The sequence below is a fragment of the Harmonia axyridis genome, chromosome 3, assembly GCF_914767665.1.
Source record: "Harmonia axyridis chromosome 3, icHarAxyr1.1, whole genome shotgun sequence".
In the NCBI taxonomy this organism is placed as follows: domain Eukaryota; kingdom Metazoa; phylum Arthropoda; class Insecta; order Coleoptera; family Coccinellidae; genus Harmonia; species Harmonia axyridis.
The window spans coordinates 17724964-17747370 of record NC_059503.1 but is presented as its reverse complement, the minus strand read 5'-3'; the positions used below and the strand labels follow the sequence as shown (position 1 = coordinate 17747370).

At 32.2% G+C, this 22407-nt stretch overlaps 1 protein-coding gene across 1 annotated transcript in view; it reads right to left on the bottom strand.

Moving 5' to 3' along the window:
* Positions 1 to 17384, bottom strand: part of LOC123675100 — a 64037-nt gene extending 46653 nt beyond the window's left edge. The window contains exons 1-2 of the mRNA XM_045610346.1: positions 17022 to 17384; positions 6046 to 6204 (exon numbers count right to left, since the gene is read on the bottom strand). Of these exons, the coding sequence (XP_045466302.1) occupies positions 6046 to 6186 (141 nt within the window). The 5' untranslated portion in view covers positions 6187 to 6204; positions 17022 to 17384. The remainder of the gene's footprint in view (positions 1 to 6045; positions 6205 to 17021) is intronic.
* Between the last annotated feature and the right edge of the window lie 5023 nt (positions 17385 to 22407).

The following is a 22407-nucleotide window of genomic DNA, read 5'->3' as shown; positions in this document are numbered from 1 at the left end:
GAAACATTTAAAGCAAGCGTTCAAAATTATTTGTTTTATTATTTCTCGGTTTTTAAAACAGAAAATTCATCTACTCCTCATATGTGAAGTTTTTATTAACATGGGTGGATGCATTCCATTTTTATAAGGAGAAAAAATAACGTAAAAAAGTCACAAAATATTATTGTTTTTGTTGTTACTAAAAAAAATATGTATGTGCTATCGTTGTATTCCAAAAAGAATAGCACGCAATTTTCACTGACAATATACAGGAGGTGCCATTTGAAATTAAAAAGTGAGGGGTAGCTACCACAGGGCTGTCAAATGTAAGAACCTTTTTTATACATCATAAGGAAGATACTTTGATGTAATTCGAAGCAATTTTTTTTATTTTTTTATTATCTCGTCAAATAAGTGAGATATTGCCTGTATCCAATAACTTGTGACACCCGGTATAATTATATTATCAACAAAACTGATTAATCCCCAAAGATCCATCAAAATCAGCCTCCTCCGAAAGTGACTCGGAATTCCTTCATCTCTCCACAAAACACCATAATTCCAGATGGTCTTGTATAACTCCTTACGGTGTAATTATTCGATCGCATAAACGCCGATTTATGACAGGCGGGCGCACGAGCCAAGGAGGAAAAAACCCGCTGTAGAAGCTGGTTTCGATAAAGAATCACTCCCGCCATTTCTCATTTTGATGCAGCCAGGCAGCTCAGCGGGCATCTTGCGGTCATGGCTCCTCTCGTTCAACCCGAGGTTCAACAGATCTTTGCGTTCGACTCACGTCGGACGATTATTTATAGTCGATGTTATTCTATCGTTACTGATTGATTTCGTACTTTTTTGTTTTGGGGTGGTTGAGAGAGAGGAAGGATGTTCGCTATTAGATTCCGAGGAAATGGCTGCTGCTAAGGATTTATACTTAGTGGATAATTTTGTTGTACTTTTATGCTGATACCATAATTGGCCCATGCCCGCTTTATTCTCGTTAGTACCAAGCTTCAAAAGAAGTGTGTCAAAATTTTGGAACAAAGAATTAAGTCTAATGAATTGAAATATTGAAGGTTAAGAATTGCTATATTTGTTGGATAAAAACTTGTATCGCATATTCATAAAACATGGTCCAATTACCGACGATGCTTTGGCAGTTGTTTCAGAAAACATCCAAAAATCCATTTAATGGTTTTGAACGATCGTGAATTGTAAATGCGTAAGAGCAATGTATTCAAAAATATTAGAAGGCAGTGTTTTTACTATTTTACGTAAAAATTTCTTCATGAGAGAGCTTACCGCTGGTCAAAAGCAATTACGAATCCTCGATTTCAAACGCTGTTTGAGAGTTGTTTAAACGAAATAAACACAATTTTTTTGCTTCTATATGTGACAATAGATTGAAAGCCACCCACAGCCAGCAAAATCTCAAACATCAGCAGATGGCAAGGTTATTTATTTTGGTGAGTGCATTGTATATTGATCATTGACTATCTCGACGAAGGAAATGATCAAAAGTGAATATTACATAAACTTATTGGATTTATTGAGTGCAAAAATTTATAAAAAGTCCTCAAATGCGAAAAAAGAATTATCTTTCACCAAGGCAATAATCCTAGTTACAAATCGATGAAAACCATGGTCAAATTTGAGGAAGAAAGTTTCTAACTCTCAACTTATTATCCAGATCTGGCCACCAGCAAACCTCAAAAAATGTTTCATGGAAAGAAATACGATTCTAATGAAAATGTGATTGCTAAGGTTGGGGCCTATTTCAAAAGCAAATACGAATATTTCTACAGAAAAGTTATCAAAACGTACGAAATTTCAAGATTGAAACACGTGTTTTGAAAATTCTGTTGTTTTCGAATCAATATCTACATTAGATAACATCTTTTCTTATTTGTAATTATACGTATTTTTGAATGTTTCTCAAATCCAATTTGATACAGAATCTTCTGCATCTTTGATTAAATTTCGGATGATAGTCATCTTTGATTCCCAACAATAATTATGGAATTATCAACTACATGAACTGTCAGTTTTCTCAACAACAAGAACATTATTCTGATCTAAAATTGATTTCCAGGATAGTTATTGATGCTGGAAAATAAAAAATGAGGAAAGCACTATCGGGAAGTCAGTAAGCCCTTGAAGACCACATAACTGTATATGGGTTCGTTGTAGTCTACTTTGGTGATACAAAAGTAATGAAAAAAGCAGAAAACGTCAAGATAAAAAATCAGTCGATAAAATGGATAAAGAAGCAAAATATCTGGAGGTAGCAGCAAACAGCTATAAAAGAAAACAGGAAAAAAACAATTGCACGGTCGACTGTACCGACTACGCAACCAAAACAGCTAACTATCATTGGCAAATAAGTTGAAAATCATAAATAGAGTGCTTATATAACGTATAATAGGTACACACAGGAGTTACCTGGTACAATTATAAAAACTACATGAAGGAACTTTTGCGATAGTAGAAAAATCAAACCCTCATACAAAAGAAGACCTATGCCTACTATTACATCGATGTGTTTTATCGTAAAATATAAAATAAATGTTCCAGTTTCATTTGTGATGGGTACTCATGTGAAAAAACAAATGACATAAGTGAGTGGGTTGCCCGATATTTATTTGGTAGATGTTAATATTATTCAAACCTACACTTTGGTCGATATGGAAAAGCTAATTTGTGGTACTTCAATGGATGTTATTGCATTTTACTCTTCCATAAAAAGATTATTCAAATAAAGAGGTGCGTAGGTTCCTTCCACGATATTTCGGATAAGAGGTCTTGTTCAGGATAACTGGTCAGATTTATTTCGACAAAATTCAAGTGTGAAAGATATTGACTCGATTATTGTAATTGCAGTGTAGGACTTAACGTTTGGTTGGTGAATCACCAATATAATAAACGAAGTTTGTTTTTGGTGACATGAGTATTTGCACTATTTCTACTAAAAAGAAGTTTCCATAATATTCGACTGCTACAATCTGATGAAAACTTTAAAAATACAACCCATATGATATCAATTTCTACATACGAGAATTTCAGAGAATAAAAACACCTTTACCAAAGCTTGCTAAATATTCAAATGACTCTAGAATAAAAATTCATATATGGATTCTATTGAAGCATGTGGAATTCAAATAATAAGTTTCTTCCGATGACAATATCCGCTTTCTCTATTTTAAATATATAAATTATAAGTCTTATTTCCTATTCGCACTCCTCTGCCTTATACACATGTGTTGGATCAGAAGTGGATTACATACTTAGTTGTTTTAGGTATTTCTCTAAGCCATGAATATGGATCGATAGGTACTATTATTGCATCCTGGAAGTAGATACAACATACATAATAACAAAACTGTCTCATAAAAAGTTCTATTATTTCCTTTACCTCATTAAATACATCAAATTAAACAGAAAAATAAAAATTTCTGAATATGAGTGAACCAGTGAACGCAACAATACAGAATTGGGCGGAGATGAATTTTGATGTTTCAATTAATAATACAATTTTGAATATGGTTTTTTTCGCAATACATAATGCCACTAGTTCAATTTTTTTAAATTTTTTTTGCTAATTTTTGAATTTTCTTGAGAACTATCAGATCTAGATATTTGATAGGAAAAATTATTATTAACTATGTTGTATACTATTGCTTTGGAATAGAGTCATAAATCATTAAAATATATAACATTAAGATTATTACAAATATTACAAGATTACAAATATATCAAAACTTAACACACAATGTTTTCGACACCAAGCCTCATCACTAATGATGAGCAAGTAGAAAATTTCTTATAAATGTCTGTAGAGTTGTAATAACTTGAAATGATTGAAGAATTTCAATGATTTTGAATATTTAATGAGATGCAGAATAGGACAAATCTAAAATTTGCAGACTTGATAGTATTATGACACCAAAAAATCAATAATAACTAAGGCATCAGGTACGGTATAGTAACAAAGACTAGTTTCAATTAATTTTATGTCTTTTATTTCACACTAGATTATTACGAAGATAAAGACATATTTTCTAACTTCAGTGGATGACCTTTAAAAAGAGTATTCTTGTTTTTATTGACAACAACAATCTATTGTCTACATACCGTTGTCTAAAGAAAACAAATCATATTTTGCATTCAATCACAAGTAAATGGGCTGTTGGCTGTAAGTTATGCAAAAGTCCCAACGTCAATAATGCATTTTATGGTCATTTCACACCTGCATAAAGGAACGTCAAGCTGGATGATTCCAATACAGGAAATTGATTGATTTATAAAGCAAGAATAGCCTCCTCGAGTATCTAGCTTCTTACCCGAATGGCTTCTTTTATAATACCAATAATGGTTACTACAAATCATTCAGGATCCCTTGGTACCTATGTTGTTATTGTTGTTTTGTATACCATCAATAGTATCCATCACATATTATTTAAATATGGGAAGTATAATTATTGTCAATAATATGCATTTTGTTGGGGTTTCTTTTATAGTTGTGACGATTGAGGGGTTTTCCCCTAGGTATGATATAATTTGAAATGGTTATAATGGCAACTCTGTTATATTTTTGACATTTCTTATGTCATTTGTGTTCAGTAGGTTATGCCATTTAATTATGGAAAGATACACTCATCAACAACGTTTACAGATTGTTGAATTGTTTTATCGAAATAAGTGCCGTAAGAAATGTCAAAAAATAATGTGTTGCCATCATATCAATTGTATCAGATCAGATTAAACGTTTAACCACGTTTAAAGACAGTATACCGTTTTTTGATCGTTGTTGTCGATGGAGCAAAGTCGGAATAACACTTGTCATATTTGTCAGGCAATATTTTGATTGCCTAATATTTTTTTCCATAAAAATCATTGTCATTATCAAATCACATAACCATTTTTTAAACAATAAATGTCGCGTCACTTAACCTTCAATATCTCGATCCAGACATCACTCTATGTTTTTTGATACGTTCCTTTCAAAGTTTGGTATTAACAAGAAAAAAAGGGTATGGCTGTGGCTATCTGTACGCCAAGCCCTGGATTAATAGAATGACACTATAAATATTGAATTTTACCAAAATTGAGTCGAGCATTATTTTTTAAGAACTGATTGCTATTCGTTTTTTTTCATAATTGTTTTATTTATTTTTTTTTTTGAAATATCTGTTTTTATCAGTGATGGTGACTGCAGAAATTAGTTAAATGTGTACCAATACCGAAAAGAAACTGCAGACTGAACAAAGATGTCGGGCAGAGTACAGCGAGTTTAGCATAAGTTTCATGATACAGAGTGTATTGAAGAGAGGGGTGAGCCAAACTTGTCTGCGGCTTTATATGGTCCAGAACCAGAACCTTTATTGGATATGGGTGTAGCAGAAGATTACGAGATAGGTCAATACCATCTTAAGTTGGCGTTGGATAGGTAGGGAACTATTAAGTAACAATAAAAAGTTTGTGATGTTTTACTGACATCCCATTGTATAGATTCATTTGGATCTGAGGTAGATATCATGAAAACTTCTTTTATATATTGAACGATAAACAACATTGGCCATGTTGGGACATCATAATAGCTACTACATAGGTATTAGAAAATCTCGAAATCCAAAAAAAATTTGATACCAATTACCATCTAGCAACCACGTGGATCAGCGAATTCCTTTTGGACAGTAACTAACGGATCTCTGATGCAATTAAAATGAATAGCTCTATAATGCTACTTTTAATGAGATCGGGAGCCTGTTATTAGAAGAGTAGAGATATCCTCTAATACCAGGTGGAGAATCATCTCATTTCCGAGGTATTTCTATTAAAACTGAAATGCAACACGTGATCACTTGAAAATAGTTCAAATGTTGCAGTTGTTGGCACTACAGAAAGATATGATATTGTTTTCTTTACAGTTATCCAAAAAGTCGATTGCAGGAGGTATCAAATAAATGTAGTTTCAAAAAGACAATATTGTTTGATATTCATATGATTTTTTTTTAATTACTTGAACTTCTAGACTAGGCTTTTTGAAGGTATAATTTTTTGACTTACCTGTACTGCACTATTAAGGAAACAGTTGTTTTGTCCAGGTTCATTGAGCAGGCCTTTTGTGGTAGTACAAGGCATGCTGTCTCTAGATGGTGTTGCTATAGACATCAGTATGGGGTGGTTTGAAACCCCTGGAGGAGACATTTTGTCAGACTGTTTTTACTGAAAGCAGAGAAGAAATAAATTTAGTATGTATTATTTCTCCAATTCTAAATCTTTCATTTTGATCAAGGAAAAAGACAAGTTATTGATATTTTGCTCGCTTGTAATGGGGGAACCAAAGTGAGAGATTTTTTTGCCCATTTAAAGTAATGTGATTTGCGAATTTTCAGCCGAGAATGGTCTCAAGATCGACCATCATGTAACTTCTGTATCAAATGACTTTAATATAAACACTTCGATGTAATTATTCAGATAGTTAAGTGGTTAATTTGCTATTTTAGCATGAACATTGTTGTAATAATTTCTTCATGTATCATTCATGCAGAGGTAACCTGATTTCTAAAATAGCCTCAAGTTATAATTCAAATATTTTGCATTGTGAAACAAGAAAATTTGTAGGAGATGATTTCAACATCAGCTCAATAAAATCAAAAGGTGTTTGGTATAATTTTGATCATCTATCTTAGTATTTTTCAGTATCAGACAAAACTAAAAACAAAGGAATTTGTCCATTTTTTTATAATAATCACGAATTTCCTGCTAGATCAGTTCCTTCTTCATAACAAATTCAGGAATTCTTGAATACATTAAATTATGGATGTGACGGTTATAAAATTCATAAACGCCTACCCGAAAATTCATGGCCTCAAGTAACCATCAGAGAATTTCACATCAACTCAAATCTCTGATATTAATAACTATAATCGCAATCTCACCTCATACGTGAGCTCGATCCAAGCTCGAAAATGTTTAAAATCGGTATAGGTACGTTGAATTTAAATTGATAGTTCGGTAGCTTTCACCGAAGATTAGATGCTAAGACTCAAATCAGGATTCTTCTTGACTTAAATCTGTACGACTCAAATTGCCGTAAAATATATTTATATTATTCCGTAATCTTTAATTCCCTTTTAATCACAAAATTCTCCATCAAGATTGAGCATTTTTCTAGATGACCACCATTTATATCTTTCAATTTATTTTTACGTTTCTCTTAATTTACTAATGAGATTCTGTACCTGCATTTTGATTGCTGTAATTATTTTTTTATATATCAAATTAAAAATTTGCTCGCTTGTTCAAATTCCTATATTCACTTAATTTTTTCACGCCATAACTCCAGAACGCCTGAAGCTATCGCATTGCGACCTTTTGGTTTTTTAATACAAATTTTATGGGATTTCTGTTTCTGTCAGAACTTAAAAACACAAATTGGTTTTTTGCAGTGCATCAGTTGAAGAATATCTTCTTTCGGCCATAACTTCAGAACGCCTGAAAATATCGCTTTACGACCTCCAGGTTTTTTCATGCAAATTTGATGGAATTTCTGTTTCTGTTAAGAAAATCCTATCATTACATTTGAAATTTCGGAGTAAAAGGAACAAAACAATGAACTTCTGACTTAGCGCCCCCTATCGAAAGCAGCAAAAACAAATTTATCATGAGTATATTTTGTCATCAATCAACAAGATATTACCTCTCAGACGAGATCTAATTTGCTCAAAAATGTTGAGCCAAACTGAAGTTACAGACATTTCAATCAGTCAGATTTCTCCCTTTCACCTACCCTTATTTGATGTCGTAAAATCGAAAGTGACAATTCAAAAAGATAGAGAATCTTTCAAGGATTACAGTGATGATATTTTTTCTTCAACTTCATATGAAACATTTTCGAGTAAAATTCATTTTTCTACTCGACGGTAGCTATTGCGCCCCCTAGCGGTAGAGGTATTAACTTCAAAACAATTTCCAGTGTGTTTTCTTGAACACTTTAGTGATAAAAATTTTTACCGCAAGTCTCTACGATGAGTGGATCCTGAGATATAGCCGCTTACCTCGCTTATTTGCCCACCCTGTACAAAGCCGGACGAACAGAATGGATTTTGATCTAGAATTCTTCAACAATTAATGAAATCCAATCATTCGAAACCATTTTTTCCTTGAACGATTTTATAAATTCATTTTTGGAAATGATGAAATAAATGAGTTCAAACACCACAGGATAGTATCCACATCTGAATTTTTTGAGTTAGTTGAAATAATCTGTGCAATTGAAAAAATTCTTAACCATTTTTTGAAATAATTGAATATCAAAATAAAGATAAACTTATCTGTGATAAATTTACATGATGGAAGATAAAAAGAAAGGAAAAACATTTTTTGGAAAACTACGCATTTAAAAATCCTGCAGCACAATGCACAACGGAAATTTCATTGAGGTGCACCAAACAAACAAACGTACATAATCAGGCTAGACAAAAATCATTTAATCTAATGAATACACATATTTATCCCCCCTATAATTAAATATAGCAGCTCCTACAGTCTCTAGGGAATTGTTCTTCTCATTTCAATATTAGTCCGTTAAAAGATACGGTTCAAGAAGTTCAGTCTCCCTTTTCTTGACAATCCCCATCGTTTTACACCAAACCATGAGCTAGAAGTCATGAGAACACCGATACAATTAAACGCAACACTAGATAATCATACAGTACCGTTAATAAATTTATTTTAGTTTAAATAATTGATATTTCAGAGCTAATGAGAATTCGTATGTACCTGTGTTGGACTAATTACAACTTGCCAGTAATCATGCTTTTGTTCTACTGAAAACTAAATGACGGTCTCAACAAGAACGGATGTGTATACTTTCACTAGAAGTGAAAAAGTTATGAATGAATGTGATAGACAGAGATGAAGTGTGAGAATGAGATTAAAATAATGCAGATTTAATTATTATTAGGTTACCGTATATGCATTTATCTGATGGACACACTTGTTCTATACTGAATTGCGCAAGATCGTCTACAGCATAATTCAATTAATTCAATTCAGTTTGCCTCTAAGATTTCAGATCAAATTGGTTTCGAAGATAAATTCCAAAATCTATTTTAAATGCGGAGTATTTCAAATTAAGAATACAAAGGATAATGGACGATTCCTTGGGTAATTTTAAGAAAAAAAGTCTTTTAACATGGGCCCGCAAACGCTTTGTTTATGAGATAAGGGTGTTTCTTGTAACCCTACTTTCTTGCGGAGATTATACCAGTTTATTGAATCTTTATTAATCTTCATTACAGATCGGGTAAATAATTACCAAAACTTCATTTCTGAGAACTTAATACTTAATATGTTGGCGGGGCAATGTCACAATTATATTTGTTAACCTGTTTTCCTTTCATTTTAATCACATCAATTTTATTCATCGTCTGATGAAACCATCATAATAAGACGTGAGTCCCCAATTTGAAGGAGTTGAATAAACCAAGATTCATACCAAAATAACGGTTCTATCCTAATGTATTTGACATTTCGACAGATAAATTCTACTCTATCGCTTATTCCGTCATGATTATCACTTCTTCTGAGAAACAGATTTAATCTATAGATTAATATTCCTAATGACAATGGCGCTAATGGCTGACCTATAGGTGTGACGTTGGTATCTCCTACTTTATAATATCTATTTTAAAGGCAATTTTGAAAATCTCGTGGTCTCTATTTATTTCTCTACTTCTTCAGGTTGAGTGATGAGGAAGAGTTTAGAAATTTGTATTATTATCAGATTATTTGTATTTTTATGGTATAACACAGATGGCGTTGCCAGGCCATACTACTGGTTTTTTTTTACCAAGCTTCATAAGATGCGTGTCAAAAAACATAGACTTAAGTCTGGATCAAGATATTGAAGATTCATTACGCAACCTTTGTTGTTTAAGAACTGGATAAAAACGAGATTCGTTATACTGACATAACTATGCGTTCATTTTGGCCATGCTTTCCATCGATTTGTGACAAGAAATATTGTCAATACACAGAAACTCGTTTTTATCCTATTTCCAAAAAACATACAGTATACAACCATAAATTCAAAAATTTATTAACTGTTTCAAGCTATCGGTAGATCCGAACAAATATTCAAAATATTACTCATAAACTACTAGACTAGAAAATATAAATAAACCAGTAACAACATCATAACAGGCTCAAAATTTCAAGTTGATAATACGCCTCTATTTCTTTCACTTCGAGATTTTGTGCGCATGAACGGCAACAAGGCCAATAATGAATAACAACTCATAATTTCATACAATTTTCTTTTATAGTTTTCGGGAGTCTAATTGAAAAAATAAAGCATAAGTTCGTATACAAAATTACAGAAATTAAGTGCAAGTCGACTTGCACTTCAGAGTTCGTATTGAGATCGCAAGTAAGTTCAGAGAAACACAATTAGGTGCAGGTGCTAGCACTGCCTCCGATGGATAAATAGGTGGTTGTGAAGATGGCACGTTTTGTGTAGGGCAGAACCGTATTTATTCACCTGCTCATTTATTTTTTGCCTCTTGAGATGTTTACTCTCCTCAGCAAGACATTTTGCGATAACTCTATCCCAGAGTTCACTTTTAGTAAAAAGGGCGAATGTAACTATTTACTTTTTTGAGCTTTTTAATATAAGGACTCAGACAAGATACTTAATGTTAAGTTATGATATAATGTGAGATAAATAGAAACAAATTTACATAAAGGTTTCAAATTTTTCTTGATCATTATTAAAATAATTAATTTTACCATTGAAAAAACACCTTTTATCGCAAAATATAATATGTCTTCCCTGGTGAATTACATTTCACAATATATATTATGCTTGTTTGTCTCCCAAAAATAGTAATTTACGTAACAAGTCCGGAAAATAGGGTTTTTTTGGACGAATAGACAAAATTCCAGGACGAGCGTGAGCGAGTCCTGGAAGTCTGTGAGTCCAAAAAAACCATTTTCGGGCGTGTTGCGTACAATATTTTTTCGGGAACCATGTAAAATAACACTATCGCTGCTGCTTTCCATATTTTCTTGCGATTGTAATAAAAAAACATGCAAATTTTTGACAACTAATTTCATATGAACTGTCAGCCGTTATCTCGGTTTCTATGGATTCTATGATTCTTTTCCGGCCTAGTCCGGGAAGTACGTACTTTCCGGAATAGGCCGGGAAATGCTACTTTCTCAGAGAAAAAGCGTCCGGAAAGTGAGCACTTCCCGGACGGTTGCCGAAAAAATTATATTTCATTTGATTTTTTTGCCTTCTAACTTTATGGATTATCTTCTCTGGTAGGTTAGAAGGTTCATATAAATGAAGGCAGCGTTACACATAGTCAAGGGCGACAGACACCCTCTGGATTTGAGATACATATTTCCGAGCATATTTCCTTTCAGGCGCCACTTGAGATGCAATAACTTAAATTTGCTGTAGTATCAAATAACAGTTCGGTTGATTTCGATATTTTTCTAGGACTAGGTTTATTATGAAATATATTTGTTTTTGAACTTCCAAAGAATTTGCATTTTTTTATTTATCGATGTACTTAATTTTTGTCATTTTCTTTATTTTGTAGGTACTCGGATTTTTGTATAATTTATCATAATACCACAATAAACAGATTTGTTACAATGTGCGGAAATTTTTGAATTGAAGGAAAGAACTGAGATGTTCCACCATATATTCAAATGAAATACCACCTGCTAGAGCTGATAATAAAATACAAATAATAAAATTTACAATGTTAATTTCATACTATCAATTTGTAAATTCATTGTTCATTAACGACTTTTATTATTATCAATTATATTATTATTTGGTTCCTTGATTTTCACTTTTGAGTTTCGATAGGTTATTTGGTTTGAGTTTTTTTGATATACACTCACCGGGAAAAAAATAAAGAACTTTCGTAATTTTTCATCTATTTCAATTTTTACTACACTAAATTGGAGATGAATTCTTTGATATAAAACTTCAGTGAAGTTTTCCAAAAATATTGATAGGTTCAATTTCTTAACTTAACTTCTTAATTTTTTTACGTCAGTTTTTTACAAAGACCTTTCTTTTCACCATTTTTCAGTTTCATTTCACCTTAATATTTTAATTTCCTGTGAAGATACACTATTCAAATAAAAGCCTGGAATTGTTTCAGGCAAAAATTTTTATGTTTTAATATTCAACAGAAATTTGAGACAAAAAAAAACATTACTTGCATTTTTCAATATTTTTCAGTATAAACCTCATCCAAAAATTGGTGAAATGCATTGACGTGCATTAAATTAATGAAGTCATCTCCAGCAAATGGAGCATAGGGAACTACAGCTTCCCGAAGAACGTTTTTAATGTTTTTATATTGTTGAGCATTTACAGCTCCGTTTTCAATAAATAATAATTCGGTATGTGCTGATCTTTATAAATCAGCCTGTTTTGTTATACGGCTTGGCATGTTTATAGAACTTCAGGCTTTCAACATTTTTGTAAACCTCTTCTGGAGTTTATTTTAATACCAAGGAATTTCTCTTCAATTTGGCGAAGAAAAAATTTAAATCGATGAAAAATTATCGCACAACGAACTCCAGCAAATTTTTTTTGCCGGTGAGTGTATGTATTTCACGCTTTTCAAGATGCAATTTGCGAATATTTCAGGATTTCTTTGTCAGCAAAGTAATTTCGTCTTTGGAATAAATTATCTATTTCGAAATTATATAAAAGTTCTTGTAATTATAGTAAAACAAGAAAAACTAAAAAACATAAGAATGTATCTACATTCAAAAATATTTGGATCACGAACATTTGAAAAAGTAGTTACGGTACTGGATGCGACCATTCAGAAATGCCTCAGGTGTTCCTGGAACCTCCACAAAGCCCTTGTAGAAGGTAATCTACTTCTTACCTGTTCTACAGCTCAAAATAACAGGCGTTTGTCTCTACATGCTTTCGAAAAAACAACCGAATCGCGTGTAGAGAGGAGCTCACTTCGGTATTCTCTTTGGTAAAAATGATAACCCTATAATAACTTTCTGTAATTACCTTTCGTGTTGCATCGGAAAGAGTAATGAGTAGAAAAATAGCTCTCGTCGTTTGTAGGGAAGTTTTTTCAAGACTAATATCCACAGATTTGACAAAAATTATATTACATTCTTTCTCGTATAGGGATGAAAATTGAATAACTTGAAATAAAAATGTACAGTTTGTAACTAAGTATAGTATTCTGATCATTATTGTTGAAAAACAATTAAATCAAAATGAAATCAATATCAATTACATTTCGCCTACATCAGGTACCTATAAAAATTTTATGACTACATGCCTCAACCACTATTTCTCAATTTCTTCTTTCCACCATTATATTTTTAGTGCTGATTCAATGTATTGAAAGCGATGTTTAAATTTAAATGAAAACTGTATGGAATCGGTTCATCAATCCATTAGTAAACAAACGTTCGAAGTTATTTGATCGAAACGTAAACGTTCTGAGTATTATTTTCATTGCAGACCAAAAATACAGTTGCGGTTACATTGTCCAGTTCATTGCTTCCAGTTGTAGTTCTTCAAATATGTTATTGTGTAACATGATAGTTATTTATTTATTTCTGCTCTATTAATATTTTCTATCATAGCATTAGCTTGGGCATAATTCTAATCTATTTATGAGAAAATATTTACAGATGAGTAGAGAGCAAGAATCACTGAAAGAACGACCTACATTACTATGGAAATTTTAAATGTTTTCACCGTTACATCTCAGTACCGTAAAATATTAAACATATTTGACAACTGTGAGACAAATAATTTTCTTTGTAGGTAGATAATTCAGCGTTCAAAAATTACATATTTGAGGAAAGACATACTGACAACAATCTAACTAAAGATCAAATGAAAAATGTCTTGAATTATAAAAAACCAATTGGGAATAATAAAATGATCACAACGAATATGAATAAAGTGTTAGATTGGAAATTGGGAAAGAACATGAATAATTTTATAGCTTTATATTGAGTTGAAATTTAGAAAGCTGAGATTTTTTCTCAACTCTCAGATCTCTTATGTGACATCCTATCGAAATAGTCAAGTTGAAAGTGTAGAAGTGATTTGAAATTCGTTGTTTACAGAAAAGCATGTACATTTCGTGCTATATGTTTTGTATGGGACTTGATTTGTTTTGGCTAGTAAAAAAATGAGTTGAAGGTTAAAGCTTCTTCAAATGAAGTTCCTTCATTTAATGAGATGGATTAATCGTTTCCCATAAAAAATATTTCGGAAACAACCTTGTAATGTTACTGGTATATTTATCGCAAGTTGTCTATTACATAGGAAATGATAATTATGTGTTATTCAACGAATACCTGCTGGTCGAACCAGATCTTGATGAATTTCAACCAATTCCCAGAGCACATGCCATTATATTTCAATCGTGTTAATTATTTAATAGATATGAACGTAGTTAACACATTTTGACTTGAAAAAATTGATAATTCTATTCCAATAGTAGGTACAAAACGAAATTTCTGAATTCATTGGATATAACAGGGATTTCCAATAGGAGAGATATAGTTTAAAATAATACAATATAAATGACAACATTGTGTTTAATTTTTTTGTCATTTGTATTCAGAAGGTGCCATTTAATCATGTGAAGATACAACGCTTCAACCTTCAACAAAATGAAAAAATTGTTTCAACAAAATCAGTGCTCATTTGTGATTTGTGAACACGGAGAAATTTCAGAAAAATTGATGGACGACATCATTCAGTTAATCGACGCCGATCGACGCACTTTTCGACGTATTGTGAACAAATTTGAGAGTGATTTTTCTTAACACCATACAAGAATAATATCAGTAGGTACCTACAATAAAGAAATTCACAAATGCATGAACATGGAGCTCACTGAATAATTTAGGTGTGTATATGTTTTGTATTGTATCATCGTTATTGGAAAAAAACAATTAGAATACACTTTAGTATTTGATCAGTTTATTACTCATCCAAATACAAAAACATAATTATGTATATCTATGTATTTGGTTTCATTCCATGATATGGGTAAGTCCTCACGGAATTGTGATACCAACAATCTTTTTAGATATAGAAGCAACTTTCTGTGATCAGCCGGTGAAAAGTGGGTTATTTGATAACGCCCCATATAATTTGAACACGAATCTTTACTTCGGGTTGTTAATTGTTTTTTTTTTCGATAATAATCACCATACTATTTTTCCACTCAATAAAAAACGGCAAAATCGACATTGTGCAATTGGTCTTTAAGAGAGTTTGTCGTAATTCTTTTGTCGCCAAGTTGGCGCAACTGTCTCCCATACTCACGCGGACGCTCAAGGATCAATTTTATTTACCATTCAGTTTTTAACAGTGCTCTACTAGATCAAATGAAATTTTGGATTGTTGATGAAATTTCTGTACCGAAATGCAGTTCTTAATTTTAACGAATCATTGAAAAAGATCAGATTTTTTCAAAGAAGACTGGTAAATACTGCTCCATAGTAAAGCACCACTCGCATCGAACATAAACAAAAAAAAACCTATTCTAACTATCCCCAATTCTCTTGAAATGATTTTGGAATCCAAAATACAAATTTCCACTTTGAGCCAACAGTTTTGTCTTAAAAATACTTCTTACCTACACCATATACCTATATGTAGTGAAATAGTATCTACACATTTTTCAAATTAGAATCCTTTCACATTTCAAATCATAAAGTTCGTGAATTTTACTTAAACAGAACTGTATGTAAATATCCAAAAGTGCAATAGACGCATGAATGAACCAGCGCTCAAAAGCTTCTTACTTCGTGATAGGGCTTTCGTCTTTATTTTCCCTATATCCTACTTGAATTTTCTATGGTTCCGATGTCGCTATAAACACGAAATTTTGAACGACGCTTGAAATTATTATTCTGAAAAAAACACCCCCAATCTTATCCGTTTTACGGAAATAATGCGTATTTCTTCTTCGTATTTTCTATGGTTCTAATGATGTAATCAATTCGAAATGATGCAGGAAGCTTGAAATTGTTATTTCATATCAACACCCAAACTATCAACTACGACGGTTTTGTGATCACGGAAATATTGGGTAATTTTTGTTTCGATATTCATCTAGCATTTTCTATGGTTTTGAGATCGAAACTGCAGTTTCGAAATAATCAAGGAAACAAAATTTGGAACGGTGATATTTACGGAACCCCTAGTCAGATTATGCTTATTAATGTTCTCAACCGTGGCATTCTAGAGCCGAACCTATCCTGAAAATTTCAAGTTTCTAGCTCTTTTCATTCAGGAGTTACGGACGGATAATCTTTAATTTTACCACGAATCCATCGAACCTTATCATTTGAGACCACTCCCGGCTCAAAATTTCAAATTGTAGACTTCGTAACGAAATGATCTGTCTGGTGGATAAGCGCTCAACAATGCATTCATAACACTCTAATCAAATCCTCGTATTGATCAGATTTTTTAATTCAGATTTAAGAATCTTAAGACGGTAATTGATGTTCATGAAATAATATTCAGATATAAAGAAGAAATAAAGAAAGAAAGTTTATTCAGAACTAGTTAACAGAAAATCAATCAAAATTTCTTACAATGACACAAATTATAATAAATTTTAAAATAACCAAAATCTTATGGGCCTAAATTGCAGAAGAGAAGTCTACCTAAGCTACATGAAGAAATGTATCTTGTGTGCCAATTATCACTTATATGATCAAATGAACAAATCATAGGATTAAAAAGTAAAAAAATCAATTAACAACATGATGTATGTATAAGATCTAAAAATCACAAACATCTTGATTTCCAGTTGAGAGCAATTTGAAAGATTGTCTTTATTGGTTAGGGTAATAAGTAAACAGATTTGTTATAAGCTGAATAAATCACAAACATCTTGATTTCCAGTTGTCATAATTTGCTTCAAATTTTCGTTAGCAATTTGAAAGATTGTCTGTGCTCTTTATTTGAATAAACACAAGCATAAACTCACCATTCTATTCGGAAGATGTTTACATAGAACTGTCATAACAAAGGTAGTCAAATTAATCCAATGTTTTGATATCACTCAATAAATCCTTTCGAGTTATTGTCTATACGGATATGTTCGAACAATGTAAAAACTATCATTTAACCACTCGGTATTTCGGAAATGAGGCCGAGTTTACATATGCGGACACACACTCAAAACAGTTCACCGGCGTTCTTCGAGAACGTTTCGACTTACCGTGCAAGACGTGCTCAAGGTGCTATAGCAGAGTAGAGAGCGCCTGCCGCCTAGCCAAAGTTTCGACCAGGCTTAGAACTTGAAGTCGTATAATAGCCCGCCTTGCCTTGTCGTACGCACGTCCAATGATGGAGAGTAATGTAGTAGTACCGTGAACCATCATGGGCAAGGCGAGGCTGCCAGCTTCTCGATGCCATTGTTCTTGATTCATTAGCACAGGAGTCGAGTTCGTGTCGAGATAACAGCTGATGAAACTGGATGGGTTTTTAAATTCTTCCATCTTGTACCGGGCGTCTTGTGGTTTACCGTCACCCCCCTCAGCTTCTCTTAATTATACACTCAGGTGCAAATAATGCAGGAAGTTGATCTTAGTCCAGTCAATATGTGTTTCTCACAGGAAAGTTTTGGGGTAGTTTTGATTTCTTTCAATTAATATGTACATTCTTAAGGGGGGTTGAATCAGTGCCGAAAAAAATGCAAAAAAAACTCATTTTTTTGCGGTTTTTTTGCATATAACTCGAAAATATTATTTTTTGCGAATGACCCTCTCCATACAAAAGGAAAATATATGAAATTTCCTGCAAATTTCTTTCATTAAGTTTTTTTGTCCCATAAACTGTTCTGGCCAAAACGATAGTTGAAAATTGGCTGATTTTAAAGTCTCTGCAAAAACCCACTTTTTGGGGTAGTTTTCATTTCTTCGATTATCAATGTTTTTTGAGATGCTGAATCTGAATCTAAAGTTTGCCACCAAAAGACGGGAGACGGGACATTGAAAGAAATTCAATTTATTTGCGGTTTTCTGCATATAACTCGGAAAATATTAATTTTTCGCGAATGACCTGTTCATACAAAAACAAAGTGAATGGAATTTCCTACAATTTTTTTTCATATAAACCGTTTTGGTTCAAACTATAGTTGAAAATTGATGTATTTTATCTGTTTCTACGAAAACCCACTTTTTCCACTCCAAAACTTTAATTCATTATGAACGGCATGTCTTCTACTCAATAATTTCTTCTTCCAATAGCATCCAGATGGGTTTGAACTATAAAGCCAACATCAGTTTAGGAAAAATCATTTTCAAAATCACTTTTTGAAATTTAGTTTATTTCTTCATATTGATAGATATCATTGAATAATACCGTTTTCGTACAGTAGAGTAACCGAGAGAACAACTCAAATTCAAAGTTTTGTATAAGAAGGTCATCCACAAAAATTTATATTTTCTGAAGTGCATTTTGATAATATTCTCGAGGCGGCCAACTCTCCTTGAGGCAAGACAGGGATTTTAAACCTCAATATGTTTTAGATCACAGCTCGATCTATTGAAACATTTTCCTTTGAAGAGGCTGTAACCAATTTAGCTATGACCAAAATTTCAGGAGATATTACGGTTTTTGTGTAGAAATCCAATTTTTACGTTTTTTTTTCCAAATTTCGAGTTCAAAATTCTCATAAACTGTGAGCTCTACGAACAATCGGTAAGCGAGATTAGAATAAAACATCCCCAATGAGCCGAATTTCGTACTCACCCGAACATTTTTTGATCGAAAAATTTCACAAAAATTTTCAATACCCAACCCTTAAAAAAATACGAAAACTTAAAAGTTCCTACATGGGAAGTTTATACCATTCTTCCGATTGATACGATGACGTAGATCGCAAAAATGGCTGTAGTCAACTGATTAGTTAATTATTTCAGGATTTATAGGCTGTAAACTGCAATTTTCAAAGAAAATTTTAATAATATTCTCGAGGTTGTCAATTCTCCTTGAAGCAAGATACGGACTTGAAACCTCAATATGTTTCAGATCACATCTCGATATATAGAAAACGTTTTTGTTTGAGGGGGCTATGACCAATATTTCAGGAGATATTACGGTTTTTGCGTAGAAATTCAATTTTTACGATTTTTTGTCCAAATTTCGGATTCAAAATTCTCATGAACTGTGAGCTCTACGAACAATCGGTGAGCGATGTAAAAATGAACCACCCCAATGAGCCGAATTTCGTACTCACCCGAAAATTTTTTGTTCGAAAAATTTCACAAAAATTTTCATTTGAAAAAAATTTTTTTGAGGAAAAATTTAAAGTTCCCATTTGGGAATTTTATACCATCATATCAATTGATTCATAATGCAGATTCCGAAAGTGCTTGCAGTTCAGAGATTAGTCCTTTATTCCAGAGATAATATGCTATAAACTGAAATTTTAAAAAAAAATTTTGATAATATTCTCGAGGCTGCCAACTCTCCTTGAGGCAAAATAAGAATTTGAATCTTCAATATGTTTTGGACCATAGCTTGATCTATGAAAAACGTTCGTTGAGGTGGGTGTGACCAATATTTTAGAAAAAAATATTAAATTTTTGACCTGTTTTGCATTTTTCCCATGTTCCGTCACGAAATTTTGGTGGCAAATTTCAGATTCGGATATAGCACCTCAAAAAAAAAATTTAATCGAAGAAATCAAAACTACCCCAAGAAGTGGATTTGCTGAGACAGATAAAATACGGCGATATTCAAATATCGTTTGAGCCAGAACGGTTTATCGGACAAATTGAGCATCTGATCAACTCGATAGTAGTTTAAAATAAATTGTGGATTCAAAAATGAACGATCTAAAAAAGAAAAATAAAATGAACCAGCGGGAATCAAATCAGGGTCAGAAATTCGTAACAGGATATTCATAATGACAAATACCTTTTAAAAAACCTCAATAAACTTCAAGAAGTTTCAGGTGTTCTTTCCACTTTCCAAAAAGAAGTAAAGTGCATTGGGAGAGAGCTGTAAAACTTTATTGACAAAATATAAAGACAGTCGAGACCAGGTATAGCTAACATTTTCGAAGAAGTAAGACCAATTACTGAAAACTTCGTAGTAATGATAAATTATTTGTGTACCTAGTTATAAGGTTCGAAAACTCCCAATAAATCCAACAGATTTTCCAATCTATTTAATCTATGATGATCTATAAAATTTGGCAATAACTAAATAAAATTTCCACCTTAGATAAAGATACAAGGACATATTTCATGCTAATATTAATAAAATAAACATTTCCTAAACAAACAATGATAACACAAACTTATATAATACCTAAGTATTTATTAATGTCAATTAAGGAATTATCTCGTACTTCTTCAAAGTTCATCTTATCCAAACTTAGACGAAATATTATAGATCGATATCAATAATAATATGTATCTACTTTACCTACACTTTAGGTTCATATAGTCATTCATGTTATTCTTCATTCACGAATAGAATTGCATGATTGAAAAAAAAACCTAAACAATACAATTAGTCCAGTAGGCAAATACAAAAAAGGTGGATCTGCTGGAATAAATTCCGAACTGAAACTTCTACAGGTTGCTCGGATGTGTTGTGGGATGACTCTGAAAAGTTATCCAACTCGAGAATCCTGTCGCTGGTTGTTCGATAAAATTATTGAGTTTTTGAACAGAAATTCGTTATATGATTCGTAATCGTAATATTCATGGGCGTTCTCTCCACTAATTTGGTGTTTTTTATAGAAGCACATCGGGATATGAAAATCCATTATAATTGAAATAAATGAAGTGCCGATGATGAAGGGTACTTTTAATTTACATATATGTAGGTATAGGACATTTGGAAACAGTTCACAATATTTGAATAATAATTGGTAAAAATGAGATATAAATGTGCTTTCTAATAATGCCTGTATCACTACGATATAATATATCGGGTGTCCCAAGGTGAGTGGCCTATTAGATTATTATGGAAACTATTGATGGTAAAGATTTCAAATTTTGTGGATAGATATTTGGCCATGTAAGGTACATTTTTAAAATAAATTCACATTTCCAGTGTTGCCGGATGTACGACAATTTGGCAACAACTTTGTTATTTTAAATGGGACATCCGGTATTTCTATTTTTTATGATACTCCATAAAATATTAAATCTATTCACTCTTACTTTTCCATCCCTATCTTTAACAGTTTTTGAGTTATTAATTATTTTTCGAAATTTTAGATCAAATTGGCGTATTACGAAAATGACTCTAGTTCGCTCAATATTTGAGATTTAAGTCAGAAATTTTGCAAGTCGTTAGATATTGATCTGATCTGTGTCACTGCTTTTGCATTATGGTTGTCAATAATACAGGACGGACCAAAAAAATCATCATTTGCCAAGTTACAAAATTGTAAAAAAGTCTATTTTTTCAAATTAGACACCTAGTATATTTTTCAATTTTTGGAATCAGTACAACACACTCTACAATTTTTCTATTCACGTCTCTATACCTATCTCAACTGGATTCCGAGTTATATGCGTTATATGTGTATATCTTTCTTGAGCCATTATTTATAGAAAAATCTCGGAACAAAACACCTGTTAGGCAATAATTGTTTATTTTGACATTTATGGATTGAACTGATTCATTGATATATCGATCTATGAACGACATAGAGAAAATAACAATACAAAAGAAATTAACGCTTATTGAATCAATGTGAAATCTAATAAACGCATATAACTCGGAATCCAGTTGAGATAGGTACAGGGACGTGAATAGAAAAATTGTAGAGTGTGTTGTACTGATTCCAAAAATTGAAAAATATACTAGGTGTCTAATTTGAAAAAATAGACTTTTTTACAATTTTGTAACTTGGCAAATGATGATTTTTTTTGGTCCGTCCTGTATTATTGACAACCATAATGCAAAAACAGTGACACAGATCAGATCAATATCTAACGACTTGCAAAATTTCTGACTTAAATCTCAAATATTGAGTGAACTAGAGTCATTTTCGTAATACGCCAATTTGATCTAAAATTTCGAAAAATAATTAATAACTCAAAAACTGTTAAAGATAGGAATGAAAAAGTAAGAGTGAATAGATTCAATATTTTATGGAGTATCATAAAAAAATAGAAATACCGGATGTCCCATTTCAAATAACAAAGTTGTTGCCAAATTGTCGTACATCCGGCAACACTGGAAATGTGAAATTATTTAAAAAATGTACCTTACATGGCCAAATATCTATCCACAAAATTTGAAATCTTTACCATCAATAGTTTCCGTAATAATCTAATAGGCCACTCACCTTGGGACACCCGATATATCACATTTTTATATATCGAATAGTTTCCATCAGT